Raw genomic sequence first — 26,981 nt, 5'->3', positions numbered from 1 at the left:
ACTGGCCGTTCGATGTAGGCGACTTCTGTTAAATAAAATATCTCGCTTGGCATTGAACTTTGAGCTTTAAAATTTTACAGATTTTATTTATACTCTAACAACAACATTACACACTAACTAAAGTTTGAAACATGGGATCACGAAGAACGGGACCTTTAATATATTGTTAGCCTGGCGGCCATGACGGCTGGAGACTCTAGCGTGGCAGCCATGACGGCAGTGATGAAGGCTGAGAACAGTGATGGGCCATATATAGAGGTTTCCAGTTACTCTTTTATTATGTTTGTTTGAATAATGTTTTGCCGCAACTGGATCCTACTTTCGTTCCTCTGAAACGGACACGTTACAATTTTATTTTATTATATACATCATTCTGACTGATTTATTTACTAATCTCAGAGAACTTTATCAGTTAGACTAGCAAGACGGAGCATCATTAAGAAAAGTTTGAAGGAAAGGTGGCAAAAACAAGGGGAAGAAGACAGGAAAGGACAGTGGTTTTACAGAGATGAGATGTGCAGGAAGAAACAGGAGAGATGAGATCATAATATCAAGATTAAGATTTGGACACACAAAACTAAACAGTACACTTTATAAAATGGGGAAACATAATACAGGAAAGTGTGAATATTGTGGGCCAAATAAAGGGGGGACATGTTGTGCTCCACTGTCAGAAAGGATTCTGATATGAAATTTTGCAAAGATAAAAATGCAGTTTAAACTAGTAGATATTCTACAAAAATGAGAGTTATAGTTTTATTTTTCAACATCTTTAAATAAGACATTCTGGTCGACACAACACACCAGTCAGTGGCGGTAATACACCATTTCGTTGCTTGTCAACCTCAAAAGAAGAAGAATGAGACAGACTAATGTAATCAAACATAGAGCGCGATTTATCTATAGCAGATTTCAGGTTGCTCAATCGAGCTCAGAATCTCTGATCTCACGCAAGCAGTCATGGCGGACAAGGTTGGTGTGCAAGCGAACTTAACTAAACGTTTCAGTCACTTTAAGTTCTGTATATTTGATGCTGTTCTCGATTCCTGTTTAGCTACTCTGTCATGCCATTTAGTAGTCGCGAGACAACGGAAAGAAAACAAAATCTGCAGTTCTGTACAGTGTTTGAGTTCACTCTGTTAAATGTGTTTTCCCTGTCACGTATCTGTCTGTTATGATATAACCTGTACCTTATCCGTATTCCTAAATGTCTTGTAATTTTTTTATGAATCGTGTATGATAGATGGCGCCGAATTACAATCCCTTTTCTGTCGGCACACCCGCGATGACTCATACTGCTGACGGTCATCAACTATGATATGGGGTTTGTTTCTCAGTATTTATGTTTCTCGAACAGGATCCATTCCGGCAGCTGAAAGATCTGTCCCTGCTTAAAGACCAGCTCGAAGACATTCAGCGTCGGGTGGAGGATGAAGTTGGGGTTGGAATTCCACAGGCAGGACTTTATATTTTTGTCAAACTCAGGACCCATTTTACAGACCGTAATGACGCTTTGTCAACAATGAACATTGTAAATCTAGCGTGGTTGTATTTAATAAATTAATAATGGTAATGTACAATTCGCTACATAACTTATCCTGGCATTGAATTAGAAAAACTAGTGAAAACTACTGTGAAGGTGTTTCTAATAGAGTGCAACAGTGTCTGCCCCCTTTTTCAGCATCATTGGTTTCAGAAGTATTTATCCCATTAATGTTTCTTTTCTAAACTATAACAAAACAGAAGAAAATAGCTGACCGCACACTGAATCCAGTGAAGACTGAAGAGGTCTAGAAGTACAAAATTTATTTTATAAATTGCATGGTGCAATTTTTCAGTGTGTGGTCAGCTATTTTTTTCTGTTTTGCTCAGTATTTTCTTGGCTCAACTCGCCTGAAGGAAAACAAACTTTTTGTCAGTTGAGAGCAAAACAGTTTCCTCTTTTATAAACTATAACCGACTAACCAAAACAACCAGCTTATATATATATATATATATATATATATATATATATATATATATATATATATATATAATATGGGTAATTGACGAATAAGGTTTTTAAAAGTGTAAAAAGACAAAGGATATATAATTTAGAAGTTTTATTAAGTGTTAACAATGAGATTGTGGTTTTATAATCAATTAACACTAATTTTGTCATTTTTTTACAAAATTTTTCACTAAAAAATCATTTGGTTTAACCAAAATTTTGGTTTTATCGAATGACACTTGGTTATACTGAATGATATTTTCAAAAAATGCTAGTTAGCAAAAGGACAATCAAACATTTTACATTTACTACAAGTTTTTAAAATATTAAAACATTTTCCATGTTTTATAGCGGTTGTACCGAATGACCTGATGTTTCAGGACATGCGTATGAACAAGTGAAAACATGAATTTTCAAATAGTTAAAATAGACTTAATTACTTTGCTTCTTCACGGCCTTTGCAGGTGTCTGAATGATGTCACATGATATTGACCGCATGACTTAATCCAAAATAGTCTCTTTATATTGGTTACTCCGAATGACATCAATAAAATTCATTTTTACGGACATTCTTTCTCATAACAAAGCAACGACTTCTACGCATAATTTTAATACCATGTTGATATAAGATGTTATAAAATCATGCCAGAATAAAAATATATATATATATACATTTATTACATTTTAAGATATTTTAATCACAAATTAAATGGATGTATTGGCCTTTGGATAGTTAAACCGAATGACCTTTTGACACTTCAAAATCTTTAAAATGCCTTTATATGTAGCAAAATATAATTAAAAAATTTTGGATTCAATAAAAGAGATGTAGTTGTACTACCTTACATACTTTGGATGTCATATATTTTATTTTTATTATAATTAAGGCCTTTGGCAAAAAAAAAAAAAAAAAAAAAAGACTTGTCACATCATTGACCCATATGTATGTATGTATATATATTAATATTATATATATATATATATATATATATATATATATATTATATATATATATATATATAATGTGTGTGTGTGTGTATATATATATATATATATATATATATATATATATATATATATATATATATATATATATATATATATATATATATATATATATATATATATATATATATAAAATATATATATAATATACTTTAATACTTGTACATATATGCATATTTTGCAAAACTTGAAGTAATTTGATAGCATATGGAGATTCTATTACATAATTTGCTTCATGGGAGTGGGCAGACATAAACAGATGTTTTGGCATGATTTGCTTGTTTTGATTCCCTGATTGCCCAGAATTCTGCAAAGAAATCTCCAATGTAGTTTTTCACCTGGAATTCCGCTTTTAAAGGGATAGTTCACCCCAAAAAATGAAAATTCTGTCATCATTTATTCACCCTAAAGTTGTTCCAAACCTGTATGAATGTCTTTCTTCTGCTGAACACAAAAGAAGATATTTTGAATAATAAAGGTAACCAAAAAGTTGTTGACTTTCATAGTATGGGGAAAAAATTACTATGGGGTCCATCAACTGTTTGGTTACCGACATTCTTCAAAATATCTTTTATGTTGAGCAGAAGAAAGAAATTTATACAGGTTTGGAACAACTTGAGGGTGAGTAAATGATGGCAGAATATTTTTGGGTGAACTATCCCTTTAAACATGATTATTTAAAAAATAAGTTGAAATAATGCGACTGATAGCTTCAATAAAAGCATAAACCGTTGATTAACAACCATTTACAGTTAGTCCGTCGTTAAAGGTTTATTAGAGTTATTGCTAAAAAAATCAATTTCCTTATGAAGAAAATTAATGGCATTTTATACGTCTGGAACCTTGCATTCTATACAGCTGCTGTACTTTCTATATTTTTCTATATTTTTTGGAAAGTTGTGGAAATGCAGTAGTAAATGTAAATTAAACCCGTAAATGTGAAAAGGCTCTGTAAGATCATTTGCCGTAATGAAGTTCTTTGTTTTCTCCCTCACTCACAGTCTTTTGCCCTCTTCCTCAATTTAGGGTGGAAGTGTGCTCAGTTCTCCCTTCCTCAAAGGTTTTTTGGCTGGGTATGTGGTGGCAAAGCTCCGCTCCTCTGCGATCCTGGGAGTTCTTGTAGGGACCTGCACAGGCATCTATGCCGCTCAGAGCTATCAAGTGCCTAACATTGAGCAGACCATTAAAAACTACTTCAGCTCATTCAAGAAGAGGTAGAGAGAGCCATATCAAACAATCTCAGAAAAATGGTGCCTCATTCAAGAACTTCAACATGTACCTCCTCAACTGAAGGTGCCACTCATCAGACCACATAGAATAACTAGATGTATTTAAATGACACTTTGGTGTATAAAATAATTGAGCTTCTCATGTTAGCATTTTTAGGTAGTTTTCTATTTAAAGTTAGTGTGGGCTATGCTGTTCCAGCGGCTTGATTTTATATATACCAAAATTCCTCATGATGGTACAAATGGCCAAAACTTTTGTTATCAGTCTTTCATATACTTCTGGTGTTAATGGTGTTATGTTCTGTCTGTTACATAAATATTTTTTTCCAATAATCCTTTTTTTTTATTATTATTATTATAGACTTTACACTAAAACAGGTGAACAATCAGAGTCACAACACACTCTGTAAATAATGTCTGCCATTGAACAATTCCTGTACCTGTCAAATGTCAGAGGATGCTGGACTTGAGTAGCTGATGTATTTTATATAATTGTTGTATAAATATATGTTGCACTTTACCTTTCTCAACTCTACCACTTCTGCTTGTAATAAATAATGGAAGTCAGCCATTGGAAGTGAAATAGAAAACAAGAAGTAGTCCAATTAGAGAATGAAAACTAATCTACATGCAGCTGCTTTTCAGATGGAGTATTGAATTCAGTGGTATGATTTTAAAACTTAGTCCATATTGTAATGCGTCATGTTTCTACGTTAAGAATTTTCAAAATTATAGTTTTCAATAATGGGATTTATTTTCTTTGCTGGATGTTCTTTTGTTTTGGCTTTGGGTTTATTGCCATGACGTGATATATTTTTGGAGAGATTCTGTTTTAATGAATAAAATCTCAAATTGCAATCTATGGTAAAATGTATGCTAATTTTTTTTTTTCTTCTTCAGAAAAAGGGCCAACAAAGAGCTAAATCTTTAAACGTATATGGAATTTTGGGCCATGATACACAATCCACTCACCTTGTCCGAAATAGAGGTTAATCTAGGATATGTGTTTTGTTGTTTTTGTAGTTGTTAAAATTGTGAATTTTTTTTTTTTTTTTTTTTTTTTTTTTTTTTTTGACGTATTTCTGACAATTTTGATGTTCATGGGTTAATTTGACCTGCAATTTCTTGGTAAATCAGAGCTGCATAGATTTTTATATATATATATATATATATATATATATATATATATATATATAATTAATTTTTTTTAAACAAATGCTAAATAAAGTAATATATTTAAATTACATTTATAGTTAAAATATATTAACATATTTGGGTCATTTAAAGCTTCATAAATATAAACCCAGTGTCATTACACACTTTGACATAAAAAATAATGAATAATATGATTTAAAAATTATAAAGCATTTAGACGTCCAAACTGCATTTTTGCTCATGTCCCACACCTGTGGTTTCACTGCTGAGTTGCGTAAAATGAGCTAATTTGACATTATTTCAAATGAATCAGTTTCATATAAATATTACTTTACACCATCTTTTGTTTACTAATCATCTAATGATTTTTTCATCTAAATACATCTGTCTCACACTTTTGAGTCCTTACCGCAACACTGATAAAAGACTCCTAACATGACATGTTCAAAGCCAAACAAATCTAGTTTCTATAAGAACAGAAATGAGCATGTGAGCAAATGGCTGACAGATTGGGCCACCTCCATTAGGTCACTCACAAGATCCAAAAAATAAGATAAAGATCACCTTTTCTTCTTAAGTAAAAATTATATTACTGTTGAATACATGTATATGTGGTGCTGAAAGTCAAAACTGATGTATCAGAACTTGCTAGCTGCCAGTTATCAGCAATATTAGCAAAAATGTCATTTCCGCAACACGTCTTTACCGCAGCTTTTGAACGCGGTAGAGATGAGTTCAAGTTTTGTATTGTATATAACATTGATCAGCCACAACATTAAAACCACTGACGGGCGTGGTGAATATCATTACAATGGGAGCAAGTGAAGTCAGTTCTTGAATTTCATGAGTTGGAAGCAGTAAAATAAATAAATGAAAACCGTGTGACTTTGTCAAGGGCCAAATGGTGATGGATGGCAAGACAACTGCATCAGAGCATCTTCAAAACAGCAGGTCTTGTTGTGTGTTTATGGTATGTAGTGGTTAGTACATACCAAATGTGGTGCAAGGAAGGACAACTGGTGAACTGAAGTCAGGGCCATGGGTGCCCAATGCTCATTAATGCACTTGGGGAGCAAAGGTTCGCCTGTCTGGTTCAATCACTCAAAAGAGCTACTGTAGCTCAAAACAATTGCTGAAAAACTTAATGGTGCCCATGATAGAAAGGTGTCAGAACACCCAGTGAACATGGCACATGAATGTCAGTCAGAACTTGACCACTCGACCAAGAGATAGCAGCAGGATGCACTATGGGAAGAAGGCAGGCTGGCTGAGGGAGTGTGATGCTCAGGGCAATGTTCTGGGTCCTGGCATTCATGTGGATGTTACTTTGAAATGTACCACCTACCTGAAAATTGTTGGCAATGGTGTTCCCTGATGGCAGTGGCCTGTTTCAGCAGGTTAATGCACCTTGCCACACTATAAAAATTGTTCAAGAACGGTTTGAGGAACATGACAAAGAGTTCTAGTCATTGCCTCGATCTCAAAATTCCACATATCTCAATCCATTTGGCATCTATGGGATGTGCTTAATGAAAAAAGCTGATCCATGGAGGTCCCACCTCACAACCTGATTTCACAGGACACATTCAGTTGTCCTGTGGGGTCCTTGCCTTGACATATCAGAGCTGTTTTGGCAGCATGAGGAGGATCTATATGATATTAGGCAGGTGGTTTTAATAAAAATACCTTGCACTTACTGGTATACTTAAAGTCTGCTAAATTGGAACAACCAATTTTGTACTTAATGTACACAGAAGTAGTGCTGAGGTCCAAATAAAGATATACTTAAGTATAGATTGTGCTAAAGTGGAATTATTGCAAGCAGGTACACTTACATATCTTACAGTTAAAGACTGATATTATACCAAGTTCATACAATCCTTATTGACATTAAAACACATTTTAGGCTTAATATTAAGAAATGTGCATTGTGCACAGGTAGTACTCCAAATAAAGTTTAATTATAATTTTTATATCATTAAGTCTCAAGCTATATCAGTAAATGAGTGTTTCTGCAACTACAGGCACTTTTGACTCTCCCAATTTTAAATCAACCTCTATGAATTTCAATTTTAACCATCACAGTCTGTTATACATATAAAATGTACAAAAAATTTAATTTCAATGTTAAAATTTTAATCTGTAACGTTTATTTTTTATGGTTTTCGTCTCTTGTTCTTACAAAATGTCCTTACCGCAACGTTACAATAATGGAAATTTTATACTTTTCTTTTTTTCCATTTTTGTAAATACCAACATTCAAAAAATTGACGCTAACCTTAGATATCAATTGTTTTAAATCACACCAAAGATAAAATATTTTGCTTTTTATGACAAATATTGTCATTTTAATGTGTAAACCATCTCTACTGAAAGGTTAAAGTAATTTTTGCAAACAACTATGACATACAGTGAGTCCCAAACACCATTGTTTCCTCCTTCTTATATAAATCTCATTTGTTTAAAAGACCTCCGAAGAACAGGCGAATCTCAACATAACACCGACTGTTACGTAACAGTCGGGATCATTAATATGTTTGACCCCAATATTTGCATATGCCAGCCCATGTTCAAGGCATTAGACAAGGGCAGGACGTCTGGATGTGCACAGCTGAATCATCAGACTAGGTAAGTAGAGAGAATCATTGAAGCTACAAGAGGATCTGCATACTGTAAGTGTTTTGCTGTCGTTTCTAGTTGATTTTAGTGCTGTATAGTTGCTTTACTGCTTGTTTACTGAGGTCACGTGGCAAATCGCGTTTGGTTTCGTTTGCTCTGAGTCAGTAAGGCGTGGTCTGCTGAACTAACGTTGTAATAAGCTGGTATAAGTACACAGTGTACCGCGGCAGCGGACGCGGCAGCCCTCATGTGAAGCCCTCCTCGTGTGAAGACAGAAGAGTGTAAAGACCAGCGACTCTACCTGTGCGACTCCACCTGTGCGACTCCACCGAGCAACGACACCGACAAGGCACTTGAGTATTGCTCTTTTCTTTCTTTCCTCTTTATACCGTGTGTTCTTGTCTGTCTTTTGACTTGTTTTAGATATGTGCTTCCAAATTCCCACTATTACTAACCCTCGTAAATCGCATGCTACACGCTGTAACCAGCGCAACCATAACAACCTGCGTTCTTTACCCATGTCACCTAGTACATTGTTTTCTATTTCGATTGGGCTCTGGAATTGTCAGTCTGCTGTCAACAAAGCAGAGTTCATCACAGCTATTGCTACTTATTCAGATCTCCATCTCATGGCTCTGACTGAGACATGGATCAAACCAGAGGACACTGCCACACCAGCAGCCCTCTCCTCTAATTTCACTTTCTCTCACACCTCACGCCAGATTGGGAGGGGTGGTGGTACTGGTTTGCTTATGTCCAATGAATGGAAGTTCAATCCTTTACCATCTCTCTCTGAAAATGGCTCATTTGAATCACATGCAATTACCATCACCTACCCTACCAAAATTCATGTTGTAGTTGTCTATCGTCCCCCAGGTCAGCTAGGTAACTTCTTGGAGGAGTTGGATGTGTTACTCTCATCCTTCCCTGAGGATGGCACTCCTCTGCTAGTACTTGGTGACTTCAACATCCATCTAGACAAACCTCAGGCTGCTGACTTCCACACGCTGCTTGCCTCATTTGATCTCAAGCGAGTGGCTACCTCAGCTACCCACAAATCAGGTAACCAATTGGACCTCATCTACACACGCTGTGGCTCCACCGACAATACACTGGTTACTCCACTACACCTCAGACCACTTTCTCATTACTTTCACACTCAACCTGACCCCCAACTCATCACACACCCCACCACACGTCACTTTTCGCCGAAACCTACGCTCCCTCTCACCATCTCATCTATCCTCTTCGGTCTCATCCACACTTCCTCCCGCTAACCAATTCTCATCAATGGACACTAACACTGCTACTGACACTCTCTGCACCACTCTATCATCCTGCTTAGATGATTTCTGCCCCCTCTTAACCAGACCAGCCCGCGCCACCCCCTCTGCCCCCTGGCTCTCTGATGTTCTCCGTGAGCATCGGTCTAGACTCAGGGCTGCAGAGAGGAAGTGGCGCAAATCTAAAAATCCTACTGACCTTAGCTTATATCAGTCACTCCTTTCTTCTTTCTCTACTAATGTCACCAATGCTAAAACCTCCTACTATCACACTAAAATTAACAACTCAAATGACTCCCGAACACTTTTCAAAACCTTCTCTTCTCTTCTTTGCCCTCCTCCCCTCCCTCCCACATCAGTTCTTACAGCTGATGACTTTGCCACTTTCTTCACACATAAAATAACAACCATCAGCGGCCAATTCTCCACACCACACACTGACAAGAACATCTTAATTGAAAACACACAAATTCTCCCCTCCTTCTCCATGCTTTCTGAGGCAGATGTTTCCAAACTCATTCTTTCCAATCACCCTACTACCTGTCCGCTAGACCCTATCCCCACTCCTCTTCTTCAGGCCATCTCCTCCTCAATTCTACCTGCACTCACTCACATTATCAATTCCTCCCTTCACACTGGAACATTTCCCACAGCTTTTAAGCAGGCTAGGATTACCCCACTGCTTAAGAAACCCACTCTGAATCCAGCTCTTTTAGAAAACTACAGACCAGTATCCCTTCTTCCTTTCATTGCTAAGACACTTGAGAGAGTTGTATTCAACCAACTGTCTACTTATCTCTCACAGAACAACCTCCTTGACAACCACCAGTCTGGTTTCAAGAGTGGCCACTCTACTGAGACTGCCCTGCTCTCAGTCACTGAAGCCCTGAGACTGGCACGAGCATCTTCAAAATCATCAGTACTCATCTTGCTGGACCTGTCTGCTGCCTTTGACACAGTGAACCACCAGATCCTCCTGTCTACACTCATGTCGAAGGGCATCACGGGAACCGCGCTCCAGTGGTTCGAGTCTTACCTCTCAGGTAGGTCCTTCAGGGTATCTTGGAGAGGTGAGGTGTCCAAGTCACATCATCTTGCTACTGGGGTACCTCAGGGCTCTGTGCTTGGTCCACTTCTCTTCTCCATCTACACGTCATCACTAGGATCGGTCATTCAGGATCATGGTTTCTCCCATCACTGTTATGCTGATGACACACAACTCTACCTCTCATTCCAACCAGATGATCCGACGGTTGCTGGTCGCATCACAGCCTGCCTGACAGCCATTTCTGCCTGGATGAAGGACCACCACCTCCAACTCAACCTTGCAAAAACGGAACTGCTTGTGATCGGTGCAAACCCAACACTTCATCACAACCTTTCAGTTCAACTTGGGTCTTCAACCATCACTCCTTCCAGGACAGCCAGAAACCTTGGAGTGGTGATGGATGCTGGTCTAACCTTCACAGATCATGTTGCAGCAACGACCCGGTCCTGCAGATTTGCCTTGTACAACATCAGGAAGATTAGACCCTTCCTATCTGAACATTCCACACAAATTCTTGTCCAAGCTTTTGTTCTATCCAGACTGGACTACTGTAATGCTCTCTTGGCTGGCCTTCCAGCATGCACTATCAAGCCTCTACAACTGATCCAAAATGCTGCAGCAAGACTGGTCTTCAACGAACCGAAGAGAGCGCACGTCACTCCTCTCTTCATCAGTCTGCACTGGCTGCCAGTAGCTGCTCGCATCCAATTCAAGGCTCTGATGTTTGCTTACAGATCGACAGCTGGCTCTGCACCGCTATACCTTAACTCACTACTTCAGACTTACGCGCCCTCCAGAAACCTGCGTTCTGCAAGTGAACGGCGCCTTGTGGTGCCATCACATAGGGGCACAAAATCACTCTCACGGACCTTCTCCGGGACTGTTCCTGGCTGGTGGAATGACCTACCACGCTCTATCCGAGCAGCCGAGTCTCTAGCCATTTTCAAAAAAATGCTAAAGACGTATCTTTTTCGTCAGCACTTGACCCAGTAGTAGTAGCACTTACCTTGACTAATATTCTTCTCCTATCTGTGTATTTATTTATTTAAAAGAAAAAAAAAAAAAAAATTCGCTATGAGCACTTTACTGACATAACTGTGACTTCACTCAGCACTTATACACTGTTGTTCTCATGTTGATTTAATTGATTCTACTACTCTCATTTGTAAGTCGCTTTGGATAAAAGCGTCTGCTAAATGACTAAATGTAAATGTAATGTAATGTAAGTAAGCAAGGACAATAGCGAAAAATGGCAGATGGAGCAATAATAACTGACATGATCCATGATATCATGATATTTTTAGTGATATTTGTAAACTGTCTTTATAAATGTTTCGTTAGCATGTTGCTAGACAAGAGCCGTCGCTATTTTCATTTTTAAACACTTGCAGTCTGTATAATTCATAAACAACTTCATTCTTTATAAATCTCTCCAACAGTGTAGCATTAGCCGTCAGCCATGAAGCATAGCCTCAAACTCATTCAGAATCAAATATAAACATCCAAATAAATCCAATACTCACATAATCCGATGTATGCAAGCAGCATGCATGACGAACACTTTGTAAAGATCCATTTTGAGGGTTATATTAGCTGTGTGAACTTTAATTGCGCGAGCAATTAAAGGGGCCGCAGCCTGAATCGGCGCATTTCTAATTATGCCCTGAAATAGGCAGCTAAAAAAAGTAATTAAAAAAATCTATGGGGTATTTTGAGCTGAAACTCTACAGACACATTCATGGGACACCTTAAACTTATATTACCTCTTGTAAAAAAATGTTCGATGGCACCTTTAAAATAAGTAATGTGTGAGAAGTATTAATATTAAAAGTTTACATTTTTTATTTTTCAAATTTTTATTTTTCATAGTGTGATTTTTTTGTGAATTGTATTGAATCCATTAGGGTCAGTTTGACCTGCATCATAAAAATTGCACCCAGAATTCAAACATAAGTTGAAATCACATATGCATCCCTCATAATCTGACAGAACTCTCTCTCTCTCTCTCTCGCTGTGTGTGTGTGCGCGCTTTAGTATTAAATTATGCAGGCTAACGATCCTAAAATATTTGCCAAAGCATCTTTGGAGTCATGGAAATTCAATCATAGCCTTTGCCATACAACCTGAAAGTACAAGAAATTGTCTAACAAACAAACAAACAGAACACACAAATGGTTAGTAATTAATTTTATTGTCCATCTTTGTTAGCTATCCATCATCCATCTTCAGCTATCCTTCTAATATTAGTTATCTCTCATCATCCAGTCAACAAATGTTCAATAAAGGTTAGTTAATAAAAAACAACAACAACGAAAAAAAGTACAATTATTAAAGTGAAAGTTTTTTCTTTATAAAAGGTCTGCTGCAGTTGATCTACTAAAGTCTGTAATTCTTTCCAGTACAATATGAAACACAATGAATTTTAGTTTAGATTTTCACTATCGTGACAGCAAAATATCTGGCTATACCTCAAACCAAGCTATAAATCTAAAGTAAAAGTGAAAATTCAGCTGTTAAATTTTAAGACAAAGACACCAGAATATGATATTTATGAAGTCTTCACTGCTCCTCTTCACTGATGATCTGTCCCCACCAGAGGCTCCATCACCATTTTCTTATCTAAAATAAAGAACAGGAACGCGTGCTTTTTATTAGAGTTACGTATCATATGACACCACTGAGTACTTTTTAATGCTAAACAATATGCAAGTCAGCTGTCATTTAGGAGCATGCTAACCTTGCTGTAAGTGAAAAATGACCAAAATTACTATTTTTCTACTATTGATAATGTTATCATTAAAATAAGTAGGTCATCTCTGCCACAGTACATAAGCAGTAGAACACAAATATTCAGCTCATACCGGAATTGAGGGCCCAACACTGAGCAGGACCTTCGGTCAGAGAATCAGGAATCTCGACGCCGTTCTTGTCCACACACCAGCAATAGTCAGTCTTATCCCAGCACTGCTGGGCCAGGTAATTTCCGTTGTCATCACACCTGGGGCGGAAGGATGGCAGGAGGCTCTTGGCCTCCCCTGCAGCCTCCTTCTGGCACTGGGTGAGAACACTGGGCTCTGTGGGACAGAAATGAACAGAAAGTACATCTGTGTGAGAGCAAAGACATACAATTGCTGAGAACTACATTTGGTGTTTGACAAGATCTTCATACCTGGTTTGGGAGATGAGGAAGGGGAATCCTGAAATATAAGAAATGAGAGAACTGTATTTATATATTGTATGTTTTTATATTTTATTTGATCATTTCCTGTTTTTACACTACCGGTCAAAAGGATAATTAAGATTTTAAAATGTTTCTGATTTTTTCCAAAGCTGCATTTATTTATTTGATAAAAATATAGTAAAAACAGTCAAGTGAAATTTGGAAGAACTTTTCAATTTAAAAATAAATTATTTTAAAATGATTCATTACTCCAGTCTTCAGTGTCACATGATCCTTCAATCATTCTAATATGCTGATTTGCTGCTCATTTATTATCAATTATTATTGGTGCTCAGTTATTAAAAATGGTTCTTTTTGGTTATTAATAATGGTTTCTCTTTTTTCAGGATTATTTGATGAAAAGAAATTAAAAAACAATAGCGTTTATTTGAAATAAAAATAATTTGGAATATAAATAATGTCTCTTTTGCTCAATTCAATGTGTTGTTGTTGAATAAAAGTGTTAATTTCTTAATTTTTTACATTTTTTTTCTTAATTAATTTTATCTTGCTTAGGTTACCCAAAAATTTTGAATGATAGTGTATCACAGGTTCCACACACACACAAAATATTAAACAGCAAAAACTGTTGTGAACATTGATAATAACTATTATTAATAATTGAGTGACAATAAAAATTGATAATAACTGAGCAGCAAATCAGCATATTAAAATGATTTCTGAAGGGTCATGTGACACTGAAGACTGGAGTGATGATGCTGAAAATACATCTTTGCATCACAGGAATAAATTACATTTTAACATAGGCCTATATTAAGATTAAAAAAAAGTAATAATATTCCACTATAATACAATTATACTGTATTTTTGATTAAATAAATGCAGTATTAGTGAGAATAAGAGACTTTTTCAAAAACATTAAAAATGGTTAATTATTTCAAATTTTTGACCGATGGTGTTTATTCATAATTTCTAAAGCAAAACTATCTAAGAAACGCAGCTTTAACTTTCTGACTCAATCCTGACACCACGCGGCCGTCTGACTCATTACAACACGAGAGGAAGCGAGTTTTACCTTCTTCTCTTTGGGCTCTTCCTCAAGCGTCAGAGCAAGGGAGCTCATAGGAAGATGCATTTTCATGGGGGCGCCGGAGCGCATAGCTGCACAAAAAAGGGAAGAAAGCCAGAATTATTATGTTTCCAATAGAGGACATTTATGGTAATGGATTAAGGGTGATTTAAATAGTATTACGATGAAAACCCCATAAAATAAATAGATAGAAAATGATGCAGCTCTCTGACCAAACTTGCGACTGAGCTCATGCAGGCGGTCATTGCGTCTCTCTAGGGTGTTGAGCTGATCCTTTTGGCTGTATGCCATGTAGGCGGTGAAGGCCTGACCTGCGATCAGTATTCCAGCCAGCAGAGTGATTCCTGCCACCTTCAGGGCCTGATTGTTAGATCTGTTAGGAAACACAGACCCGTGTATTCAAGCACTTCATCTGGAAAGCATCTGCTGATTACAAACATCTGACAGACGTCTTTAAGATGTCAGTTTTACATACATTCCAAATCAAGACATTTTATGAACATCTAGGCTATTTGACATCTGACAGGAAAAGTCATATAGACGTACTGCAGATGAGCAAACGCAAAAAATACGTCTTCCAGATCAAACTGACGTCTTCGAGATGTATCTGTGCTGTCAGGGGAGTGACATGCTGTGGTGGTGGCATATAAAACAACAATGAAGACATCCTTTGTTCCGTGTCAAGGGAAGAGAAGTTTGGTGAACTTTGCTTTACATTAAAGCTGCTGTCCGCGATTGTTGGCCCTCTAGCGGTTAATAAACAGAAATGCACGCGTCTTGCGGAGGAACATTCTAGCCCAGGGGTAGGCAAGTTCGGTCCTAGAGAGCCGCGCTGTCCTGCTGAGTTTAGCTCCAACCTTAATCAAATACACCTGAACAAGCTAATCAAGCTCTTCAGGATTAGCTGAAGGTTTTCTTTTCAGGGTTGGAGCTAAACTCTGCAGGACAGCGGCTCTCTAGGACCGAACTTGCCTACCCCTGTTCTAGCCGAAGCTACTTTTCTCCGTGTATGTCTATCGGCGAGTCACGCAGTTACTGTGATACTCTGCGGCGGGTCCTACCAGTCGGTTCTGAAATAGTCCGAATATAAACACTTATTATAAGTGTACCATAATGATTCAGGATAAGACAAAAACATGGTTTGGAAAATGGATTCATGTTGTATATTCTCATTATATCATTTTTGTACATTTTTAACACCAAAAAAGTTGCGGACTGCAGTTTAAAAAAAAATTATTTTAAAAATAATAATAATGATAATAAACATTTTGAGCACTTAAAAGCTCTAGAAAACAGAATATGAGGGCTTTTTCGTTTAAGTTGTATTGAAATATGCAATGTGAGCAATGATGCGTGATACGCAGAAACAAACATTGCGATGACACAAAAACGTCTATATGTCTTACAGAACACTTTTTTCATGAAGCACTTCTAGTGAGGACTGTACATTTTATTTGCAATGTTTGATGTTTTTAAGCTGTCTAACACTATTTTTCTGCTAATTTATTAAATAAATCACTAAAAAAAAGCTCTCTGCACTCGAGATAAATTCAGTCACTTAGCAAATTTAGTTTAGCTACATTTAACATATATAACTGAGAAAACCAAGATTTGTTTATAAAGGAAATAAGAACAAAAGTTTTCCTCACCGTCCCTGAGGTCCCGCATTGATGGAGGATTGCTCACTTGGAGCTCTGATAAGAGGTCCATCGTTTCCTTCGGTCGACATTTCTGATCACTAGTCAGAAACTTTCCAAAATGTTGTCAATTTGCTAAAGGGATTTTTGTTCCAGCTCTCTATTATGAAAATGTGAGAACTGAGAGTCCAGCGGTGGCACTCGGATGAAAGTGTCTAGAACAGATTGAGGTTATTATTTCATTGGATTAGACGGGCTGCATCATCGGTTGTCAGACAAAAGTCAACTTGAATGTACTGTTCCGCATGTCTCACATACTAGGCTTTAGCATTCAGTTTGAGAATTATAGTGCGACTTTCAACATTTTAAAAGTAATTTTCAGTAATTAACCTTGTTTTTTTTTTTTTTTTGAAAGCTCTTATGGCACCCCTTACACCATTAAAAAAACAACAAAAAAAGCAAATCCATTTTTTTTGTAACATACTTTCCAAATATCAGTGAAGCCATAAACAATGACAGTACTTTTCTTATGTCTGATACAGATACTGATACACTATTAAACCAGATTTATAATTCTTTTTCTATTTTAAAGAAGTAAAAATACACATAAAGTGCAACTTTCACTTTCACTCATCTTGATTGTTCTCAGTGTTGGGTAAGTTACTCTAAAAAGTAATAACTAGCTACTAATTGCATCTTCAACAGTGTAGTTAGATTACTGTACTAATTAATTGCTCTCTAAAAAGTATGTAGGCTACTTATTACTTTTTAAATCCCATATGACATGGGCCATACCAACTTCAACCAGATGAACAATACAAGGATAGACTTGAAACGGCACTTTTCATTCTTTCAAATAAACAATATATAAATGCATAAACTATTCTTGAACTGACCAAAGTGTGTGAGGTTACATTAACATATTTTAACATTAGATATTACATTTTGATGTTAAATCCACTATTGTTTTATATAGAATTATTCTATAGTCTATGAAGTATTTAATGCATTACATCAGAAGTAACTGTAACTACAGAAAACTTAATCCCTTACTTTACTTTTTCAAAGGGAAAAAGTAATTAAATTACTTAGTAATTAATTATACCAACACTTCTTGTTCCCCAGCTTTGTACCATTTTGTGTAACATACTTTCCAAATATCAATGTGCAATAAAGCCATAAACAATGACAGTGCATCTTTTGTTAATGTCTGATATTAAACCAGATTTATAATACTTTTTCTACCATTTTTAAAGGATTAAAACACACATTACAGTGCAACTTTCACTTTCACTCATCTTGATTGTCCGCAGTGTTAGGTAAGTTACTCTAAAAAAGTAGCTACTAATTACACAGGGTTCCCACACCTTGCTAAACTTCAAATTCAAGGACATTTCAAGGACTTTCCAGGTCCAATACCTTCAAATTTAAGGACTTAATGTGGGGACACATTTCAAGTGAGAGCAAGGCTACATCGTGTTGCCTCGTAAGATACATTGTTACAGTTTTCATGTGTACAACAAAACTATGCAACTTCATTTTTGGCAATATGACAGAGATCTGATATTCTATTTGTCGCATTTCTGTTTTGTATAAAACTGAAGAATATAAAAGAGCTTAGGCTTATGCAACCAGAAGTTTTAAGATATATGAATATACTTTTAAGTTTTTCTTGCCTCATGGGTTTACATCTGTGAAACGTTGAGGAACGTGAACGTCATGGCAACGTACAACACAAAGTACCTCATGCAGGAAACACTTAAAGGGTTAGATCACCCAAAATTGAAAATTATCCCATGGTTTACTCACCCTCAAGCCATCCTATGTGACTTTCTTTTTTCAGACAAACACAATCAGAGATTTATTTAAACATATCCTTAGTCATCCAAGGTTTATAATGGTTGTGAATGGCAGCCCAAATTTTGAAGTTCACTTCTTGGGTGTACGTCGAATGCATTTGGCTGTCCTGACGGAAGCTTGTTATTTTACTTTATAAAGTTTTAATATTTTTTCTTAAACAAATGCATCGATTCGGAAGGCCTTTATTAACCCACTGGAGTTTTTATGGATGGATGCATTTTTTTGTCTTCAAAATTTGGGCTGCCATTCACAACCTTGGGAGGAAAGATATTTTTTTAAAATATATCTCTGATTGTGTTCGTCTGAAAGAAGATAGTCATATACACCTAGGATGGCTTGAGGGTGAGTAAATCAGGGAATAATTTTCATTTTTGGGTGAACTATCCCTGTAGCGTAACGCGTAAATGTGCATAACTAACGTAAATCAAGCTATGCATAGACCACGAAGTGTTGGTGAAATAACACAGCAGACCAGAGGGACTAATATGGATTTTTTTCCCAGAAAACTTCTTGCACAAAATAAATTCAAGCACTTTCAAGAACCTGTATCTACTGTATGTATGTTTTACAAAAACTTTCCAGGGCCTTGAAATTTTTTATTTATTTATTTTTTTTCAGATTCACAAACTTTCAAGGATTTCAAGGACCTGTGGGAAACAGTGTATTTAGATTACTGTACTAATTAGACTCTAAAAAGTATTGGATTATTACCTTCCAAATCCCATATCAACCTCCACCAGTTGAACAATACAAGGATAGACTTGAAACTGCTTTCAATTCTTTCAAATAAACAATATATAATTCCATAAATTAATCTTGAAGTGACCAAAGGGTGGTGATTACATTAAATACGTTTTAACATTAGATGTTGAATTTTGATGTTAAATCCATTATTGTTTCATACAGAATTATTCTATAATATACAGTATTTAATTACAATTACAATAGATGTAACAGTAACACTTTACAATAAGGTTCATTAGTTAAACATGAATGTATTAACTAACATGATCTAAACATGAGCAATACATCTGTTACTGTACTAATCTTCGTTAATGTTAGTTAATGAAAATACAGTTGTTCATTGTTTGTTCATAGTTCACAGTGCATTAACTAATGTTACCAAGATTTTAATAATGTATTAGTAAATGTTGAAATTAACATTAACAAAGATTAATAAATGCTGTTTATAAAACGGTTAGTTCCTGTCCCTGATTTTGATTGGTCAGCTGTGTTTTATTCACGATAAAACACGGCTATTTCTGCTTTACCCAACAGTTCTGTGTATCACTACACAACATCCTTAGCAACCACTCTTAGCAACACAAACTGTGTTCTTAAAGGATTAGTTCACCTCTGAATGAAAATTTCCTGATAATTTACTCACTCTCATGTCATCCAAGATGTTCATGTCCTTCTTTCTTCAGTTGAAAAGAAATTAAGGTTTTTGATGAAAACATTCCAGGATTATTCTCCTAGTGGACTTCAATGACATCCAAACGGTGAAAGGTCAAAATTATAGTTTCATTGCCGCTTCAAAGGACTTTAAATGATAGCAGACTAGGAATAAGGGTCTTATCTAGTGAAACGATCGGTCATTTTCTTAAAAAAAAAAAAAAAACGACTCTAGGCGTAGGACATACAGCATAAGATTTTTAAAGAATATGGAAGGTGGAATGGTGGAAGTGCTTGCAAGGCGATCATTTGTGTTTATAAAGCATATACATTTATATTTTTCTTAAGAAAATGGCCGATCTTTTCACTAGATAAGACCCTTATTCCTCGTCTGGTATCGTTTAAAGCCCTTTGAAGCTGCACTGAAACTTAATCTGGAGTCCATTGAAGTCCACTATATGGAGAATAATCCTGGAATGGTTCCATCAAAAACCTTAATTTCTTTTCGACTGAAGAAAGAAGGACATGGGCATCTTGGATGACATGGGGGTGAGTAAATTATCAGGAAAATTTTATTTGAAAGTGAACTAATCCTTTAATTGATATTGTTCATTGAAGCTTACTGTATTATGTAGAAGAGTATTGAGAGAAAGAGATCGAGTGAGCGAGTTTATCACCTGCATTTAGATGTAGCATTTTCATTCAGGTCAGTCCTAAATTCATAATAAAAAATCTGTTTAAATGTCTGATGTATTATCTTGTCCTTTTAACAGTTAAGGGGTTTTCCCGTGACTTACAGCGCTAGTCAAAGCATTTATCTATTGCGTCTTGTTCCGTGTTCACAACAATGCAGTCTTTTCAATGTAAAAGTCTTCGCTACTGACTGACGCTATCCATCTATACGCCATCTAATACCGTAATAAACTTCTGATTGCTGTTCACGGTCAGGGACTAGTTTTCCTGCAGAATGAAGGCTTTAGTTAAAGTTTACTTCATGAAAGTTGCATTGATATATTTTTGGCTTTAATATTTGTGTGGTAACAGTATTATAAAAGCAATAAGGTACTCGAGGCTAGTGCTGTACTATGAATAAATCGGGTTACATCGCTTCGCTTCGCGCCCAACACCCTTCAGCCGTGATCTATTCACGAAACAGCACTAGCCTCGAGTACCTTATTGCTTACATAAGTGCAGTGCATTTATTAGTTTATGCTAATGAACCTATTTGTAAAGGGTTACCAAAGCAACTAATAAATTACATGAAACTTAAGAGCTTTTCAAGGCAAACTTAAAGGCAGTAATTATATTACTTGGTAAATTAATTACACCCAACACTGTTCATCCCTCAACATTGTACAGATGTACCCAAGCACATTTAGAATGACTCAAAGTATAAAAATAATTGCCATTAGTGACAGAAAATTAAGTACTAACAAATATATGGAGTTTACACAACCATAAAAACAAAAGTAACCAGTCTCTACACAATACATGATTTATGCATAGTCATACTTTGCTGTGATTTTACTTTTAAGAATGCCTCAAATTTGAGTTTAAGAAAAACTAAAGTTTTCTTTCAAAAAACGTTTTGCAGTTGGAGTCTGAACTTCAGTCTCTGTGCAGGCTGAAAAACTTTCAGCAATGAGGAAATTAATTCTTCTGGCATCATTTGAATAGGGATGTTTTTTGGTATTCCCCGGGCATTCATTCATTTGGTTTCAAACTCACCAAAACATTATACAATAAACCGGTTAGACGTGTATAATGAGCTTAAAGGAAACTAAACACCCGAGTCACAGCAATCATAAAAACAAACATCAACTTATGCTTCAGTGAAGACAGGAGGCAAAAGTAATGTTTGACTTTTTATTCTGAAAAAAATCCAATAGTTTACAGACGACGTCCACGACGACCTCCCTTTCTGCGGGTGCTGTCTGATGGAATGGGGGTGACGTCCTCTGAAAGAGAAAACGAAAGTGAATTAGACTTCCTCATGGAAAACTATTCATAACCCACTGAACAGAGATCAGGCTTCATTAGAGGAAACTGTTAGATTCACGTACCGATACGGCCGATCTTCATGCCAGAACGAGCCAGAGCCCTGAGGGCAGACTGTGCCCCTGGTCCTGGTGTCTTGGTTCTAAAGGGTGGGAAAAAGGAACAAAAAAATCATTATGCAAGCACAAGTTCTTCCTTCCCATAAACCCAAACCCATGTGATCAACATGACATTTCTCATCAATCCCTGACCGTAAATGTCTTGTTCATTCAGGGTCTCACCTGTTTCCACCAGTGGCCCTCAGCTTGATGTGCAGGGCGGTAATTCCCAGCTCCTTGCATCTCTGAGCCACATCCTGAGCCGCCAACATAGCAGCATAAGGGGAGGACTCGTCTCTGTCGGCCTTCACCTTCATCCCACCAGTAACGCGGCAGATAGTTTCTCTGAAGATCAAGAGGAAGAAACTCATTCAGAAGATGATCACCACCACCCAAAAACAAAAAGACATCCTCAACTTGTATGACTTTTTCTTCTAAGAAAATCTTGGGCACTATTAACAATGAAATGGACAAAAAAAATGACTGTACAAGTTGGATGGTATGTACCATTTCATCAGAAGTCCTTTTATATAGAAATCATAGGTCTGTATGAGAGGAAGCCCAAAACTGAAGTCATTCAAGGACAGCTTTAAGATGCCAATGGTTCATGCACCTAATGGCCATATTTAATTTTGAGAACTAAAGGAAAAGGCAAAATTGTTAAGTGAAGAGTGCAACATTTGGTTCCGGAAGTAAAAATAATTCCATTTATTTTCTCCATAGGGAAATTGACTTTTTAGGATAAACCTTTAACTCTTTCTCCACCATTGACAATATTTCATCATTTATAACAATGCTTCCCTGCCATTTTCCAGCAATCCATGTGTTCACTGTTATGCAGTAGAGGGCGCTCTTTAGCATCCTTTGAAATAGAGAATCTCTGGATAAAAACAAAGAGCAGCAGAAACAAGCTTTATAAGCATTGCTTATGCATGTTGTAGTCTACGACTCCGCTTTTTGTAAAAAAAAAAAAAACAAAAAAAAAAACAAACAACAAAAAGAATGTACCCACATTCAAGTGTTGATGCAGTAAACTTGAATAAACCTTTTTTTGTTTGTTTTGTTTAAAAACAGGCTATGTTCTTTCTTTTGATATTTGATACACTGCATGTTCAGATATTCATACAACAAAATACCCAAATACCTTTTACATTGCAGCACTTCTACGTCAGAACACGGGCTCAGTATTGGCTGACACTGTTCATGTGATCAGCACGACGCATGCATGTGATGCGGACACAGGAGCTGACCAATATTGAGCCAGCGTTCTAAAGTAGAACCTGGGAGTGCTGCAACGTAAATAGTGTAGGAGAATGACGGGGGAGAGAAGAAATTGTTGAATGAAGTTGCTAGTTTTGTTTTGGAGCACAAAAGGTATTCTCGTTGCTTCATAACATTAAGGTTGAACCACTCTAATCACGTTGACTATTTTAACAATGTCTTTAAAGGTGCCATCGAATGTTTTTTTACAAGACGTAATATAAGTCTAAGGTGTCCCCTGAATTTGTCTGTGAAGTTTCAGCTCAAAATACCCCATAGATTTTTTTTATTAAATTTTTTTAACTGCCTATTTTGGGGCATCATTAACTATGCACCGATTCAGGCTGCGGCCCCTTTAATTCCTCACGCTCCCCACCCCCGAGCTTGCGCTTGCCTTAAACAGCATAAACAAAGTTCAAACAGCTAATATAACCCTCAAAATGGATCTTTACAAAGTGTTCGTCATGCAACATATCTAATCGCGTGAGTATTTATTTGGATGTTTACATTTGATTCTGAATGATTTTGAGGTTATGCTCCGTGGCTAAAGCTAACATTACACACTGTTGGAGAGATTTATAAAGAATGAAGTTGTGTTTATGAATTATACAGACTGCAAGTGTTTAAAAATGAAAATAGCAACGACTCTCGTCTCCGTGAATACAGTAAGAAACGATGGTAACTTTAACCACATTTAACAGTACATTAGCAACATGCTAACGAAACATTTAGAAAGACAATTTACAAATATCACTAAAAATATCATGATACCATGGATCAAGTCAGTTATTATTGCTCCATCTGCCATTTTTCGCTATTGTTCTTGCTTGCTTACCTAGCCTGATGATTCAGCTGTGCACATCCAGACATTAATACTGACTGCCCTTGTGTAATGCATTGAACATGGGCTGGCATATGCAAATATTGGGGGCGTACATATTAATGATCCTGACTGTTACATAACAGTCAATGTTATGTTGTGATTCGCCTGTTCTTCGGAGGTCTTTTAAACAAATGAGATTTACATGAAGAGGAAACAATGGTGTTTGAGACTCACTGCATGTCATTTACATGTAATGAACTCTTGTTATTCAACTATGCCGAGGTAAATCCAATTTTCCATTCGAAGGCACCTTTAATACTTTTCTGGACCTTGAAATGACTTATGTTGCTTTCTATGGGAGATTAAAAAAACCTCTCGGATTCCATTAAAAGTATCGAAAAACATGAACGAAGGTCTTATGTGTTTGGAACGACATGAGGGCGAGTAATTGACGAGAGAATTCTAATTTTCGGGTGAAATAACCCTTTGAAGAAAGCCCTACTGTAAGCTACGAGGTTAATATATTTGCTTCTGCAATCAGCCAGCATTATTTCAACTTTTCAAGAAATTTGAGGTGAAAAACTACATTACCCATGATGTACAGAAAATTCCACCAATCACAAAGTTCTCAATCAAAAAAAAAAAAAAGCTCTTTAGCTCCTCCCACTCTCATGAAGCACTGCAAATGTCATAATTGAGTTGGTCTCCCTACACTCAGAATACTTAAATATTTGTGTACATGTATATATGAATCCACCTTGGTCAAAAATGAAAACGTTATAGAGTGAATGCACTCCGCACATACTATACGTTCAAATTCCTTCACTACAAAACCCCCAAATTCCAGCCTCAGCCTAATCAAAAGTACCGTAACTTGGGTAGAGTTATACATAGGAGCCTGATAAAAAGGCTAATTTTAAAGAAAAACATCAGACTTAGAGGCTTTTGCATCTGAAGCCTCATTTACACACAAATACATATACACATATGCATATTTTGCAAAAAATGTTATATATAAATAAATCAACATTTTTAAATCAATAATTTTATATTAAGTTTTTAATTCAATTGTGCTGTTCGCAATGCTTCATGGGATTGTAGTTTACCTCAGTAAAAAAAAGTACAGTCTTGTTCAGTTGTATTTATGATTTTTGAATACTTTTTTGCTTCAAATTAAAGTTTGCAATGTCCTTCGTAGCTGATTGGCTTTGTTGATTTCTTATAACGCTTTAACAAAGACTTTTTAAAGTCCCTATTAGAGAAGTGAATGGAAAAAATATTTCTGGAACGAAGACCAGCTGAAAATGTGGACAGGCACAGTTGCTCTCTATAAAGATTTACATTTTGCTTTGCTCATCACACAAATCTAAATCACAGGTCTTATTAAACACAAGTATGAACTATTTTATGATGCCTTCTTTTGGAGTTTGACAGTCCCAGTCTACTTTCACTTATTATAAAAATAAATATATATCTGAGGTGAAAGTCATACAGCTTTGGAATAACAGGGTGGCCAAGATAAAACATGGTCAATGGTCAAAATAACTGATATTAACAATTTTCAAAGCACACTTCACTGTGTGCCAATAAAAACCTCACTTCAATTGTTTTGCTGGTATTTGTGCTTTTTATAAAGCATACAGATTCTACTCCACATTCTTGGGTTACGTACTTGCCGGAGAGATCAGTGACATGCACAAAGGTGTCGTTGAAGGATGCAAAGATGTGGCAGACCCCAAACACATTCTCGCCTTCAGCAACCTGAGGTCCCAAACTGATGACCTGCTCTTCCTTCTTTTCCTTACCCTTGCGAGGTGCCATTGCTGAAACACACCAACATTCAACAGTCAGGTCAAATTCAAATAAAAACATCCTGGTCTCATGAGAACTTAGATCCTGAGGTCTGAAACTTAAGTTAAACACGTTCACTTATTGACATGCTCTACTAATGCATTTGCAAAGTGTGCGACTGCGTGCTTAAACTAGCTAGTCACAGCGTTAACTGCAGACTAACCATTATCACGAAATACTGAGGAAAAACATCCAGGAAGGCCAAAGGATTCATCCACATCATGGCTTTAGACGCCTAAGCTCTGCTAACAAACCTACATTGTCCATAACACGTTCAGTATAAGGTTTAAGACACTTTAAACCAAGTCACTTATTGATTTGGACGAGAAACTAAACACATTTCCCACACAAACTGTGGAGCAGCGGAGTAAATATAGACAACTACAGCGGCTCATGGAGCTGCGCTGGACAGAGCAATATGGTGCAGGACCCGCTGAAGCGAAGCTGGTAATCCGGTTAAAATACTGCATTTATCACCATTTGTGGGAGTAATATCACGTTCTACTGGTGCGTGAAGTGTTAGGGAACATTACAGAAGTTCAATTTTATAATTCACACTTTTTATAAAGGTAGGATTTGAACGGATTGCAACTGTGTTATCTTACCTATGTGTGTCTCTAATCGAGGCCGAAACAGGAAAGGAAAGAAAAATCGCTGCCGGGTTGAAAGTTCAACTTCTACAAGCGGAAGTAATAATATATATAATAAAAGTCCCATCGACCGGCATATTTTCCCATGCTCGGGTATATGTACTCGTGCTTGTAAAAATGTGCTTTGTTATCAAAAAAAAAAAAAAAAAAAAGAAAAGAAAGAAACCTCTTTCTCACTAGTTATTTCGTATAAGTTATTTCTGTTATACAGACAGATAGATAGATAGATAGATAGATAGATAGATAGATAGATAGATAGATAGATAGATAGATAGATGCTGTCTGTACAACCCCATTTATGCCTCAGTTAATTATGACTTTTTGCATGCTTATGATTTATTTTGCTTATTTATTCAAAATATTTACTTAAGTCTAACTCTTGCTCTCTTTACTGCTTTGTTTTATCTGGTAAGAATAAATAATTTAGTTTTTTCTTTTTTCTCTTTTTTCCCTAGTGATGTTGCAAACAATTATGTACACGAATATATATATATATATATATATATATATATATATATATATATATATATATATATATATATATATATTCGAGTACATAATTTAGTTTTTTCCTTTTTTCTTAGCTTACGGTTCGGTATGTGCAATGTTCAGGTAAAAAATGACTACTATCAAATAAAAATAAACCAAATAAGAACAAATAATCAAACAGCACAAATAAATACTGTAAAGCAAAGATACAAATAAATAAAGCTTTTCAGGTTTTTCATGTATGCAGTTTTCAGGTACAGAAATTGAATAAAGTACCTATTAAAATGTAAAACAACATTGCATGTTATCTTCACTGTATA

General features: G+C 36.2%; 3 protein-coding genes across 4 annotated transcripts; 1 reads left to right on the top strand and 2 right to left on the bottom strand.

The window, feature by feature from the left end:
- The first annotated feature begins 916 nt into the window (after window positions 1-916).
- LOC137012694 (uncharacterized protein LOC101885612 homolog) lies at window positions 917-5,104 on the top strand. 2 transcript variants are annotated; one of them, XM_067376089.1, is made up of 3 exons: window positions 917-972; window positions 1,358-1,456; window positions 4,022-5,104. In XM_067376089.1, exons 1-3 carry the CDS (start codon window positions 961-963, stop codon window positions 4,211-4,213), a joined length of 303 nt encoding a protein of 100 aa, XP_067232190.1. In that variant the 5' UTR covers window positions 917-960; the 3' UTR covers window positions 4,214-5,104. The 2 variants fall into 2 exon arrangements, with proteins under 2 accessions (XP_067232190.1, XP_067232189.1); XM_067376088.1 differs by lacking the exon at window positions 917-972 and having other exon boundaries at window positions 1,328-1,456.
- Window positions 5,105-12,501: 7,397 nt separating this feature from the next.
- cd74b (CD74 molecule, major histocompatibility complex, class II invariant chain b) lies at window positions 12,502-16,449 on the bottom strand. Its single transcript, XM_067375668.1, has 6 exons — window positions 16,250-16,449; window positions 14,813-14,973; window positions 14,586-14,671; window positions 13,499-13,526; window positions 13,191-13,403; window positions 12,502-12,948 (listed from the first exon to the last, which is right to left on the bottom strand). The coding sequence occupies exons 1-6, from the start codon at window positions 16,327-16,329 to the stop codon at window positions 12,902-12,904; spliced, it is 615 nt and encodes a 204-aa protein (XP_067231769.1). The 5' UTR covers window positions 16,330-16,449; the 3' UTR covers window positions 12,502-12,901.
- A 4,895-nt stretch (window positions 16,450-21,344) lies between these two features.
- On the bottom strand, window positions 21,345-26,191 carry rps14 (ribosomal protein S14). The gene is made up of 5 exons (XM_067375740.1): window positions 26,128-26,191; window positions 25,344-25,494; window positions 21,772-21,933; window positions 21,556-21,632; window positions 21,345-21,450 (listed from the first exon to the last, which is right to left on the bottom strand). The coding sequence occupies exons 2-5, from the start codon at window positions 25,490-25,492 to the stop codon at window positions 21,383-21,385; spliced, it is 456 nt and encodes a 151-aa protein (XP_067231841.1). The 5' UTR covers window positions 25,493-25,494; window positions 26,128-26,191; the 3' UTR covers window positions 21,345-21,382.
- Window positions 26,192-26,981: the final 790 nt, after the last annotated feature.

Source organism: Chanodichthys erythropterus, chromosome 22 (assembly GCF_024489055.1).
Source record: "Chanodichthys erythropterus isolate Z2021 chromosome 22, ASM2448905v1, whole genome shotgun sequence".
Lineage (NCBI taxonomy): Eukaryota > Metazoa > Chordata > Actinopteri > Cypriniformes > Xenocyprididae > Chanodichthys > Chanodichthys erythropterus.
Note: the sequence above shows the minus strand (reverse complement) of the source record. Positions and strands in the feature narration are given on the sequence as shown.

Bases quoted from the DNA above. Each gene is read 5' to 3' on its own strand.
- rps14 (XM_067375740.1), bottom strand. From the start codon at position 25,492: ATGGCACCTCGCAAGGGTAAGGAAAAGAAGGAAGAGCAGGTCATCAGT. The intron at 21,934-25,343 runs GTACGTAACCCA...CTTGATCTTCAG, and splicing joins GTCACTGATCTCTCCGGCAA to AGAAACTATCTGCCGCGTTA. The intron at 21,633-21,771 runs GTGAGACCCTGA...CCCACCCTTTAG, and splicing joins AGGGCCACTGGTGGAAACAG to AACCAAGACACCAGGACCAG.
- LOC137012694 (XM_067376088.1), top strand. From the start codon at position 1,343: ATGTTTCTCGAACAGGATCCATTCCGGCAGCTGAAAGATCTGTCCCTG. The intron at 1,457-4,021 runs GCAGGACTTTAT...TCCTCAATTTAG, and splicing joins TTGGGGTTGGAATTCCACAG to GGTGGAAGTGTGCTCAGTTC.
- cd74b (XM_067375668.1), bottom strand. From the start codon at position 16,329: ATGTCGACCGAAGGAAACGATGGACCTCTTATCAGAGCTCCAAGTGAG. The intron at 13,404-13,498 runs GTATGAAGATCT...TCTGTCCCACAG, and splicing joins TTCCTCATCTCCCAAACCAG to AGCCCAGTGTTCTCACCCAG. The intron at 12,949-13,190 runs GTATGAGCTGAA...TCTTTATTTTAG, and splicing joins GTGTTGGGCCCTCAATTCCG to ATAAGAAAATGGTGATGGAG.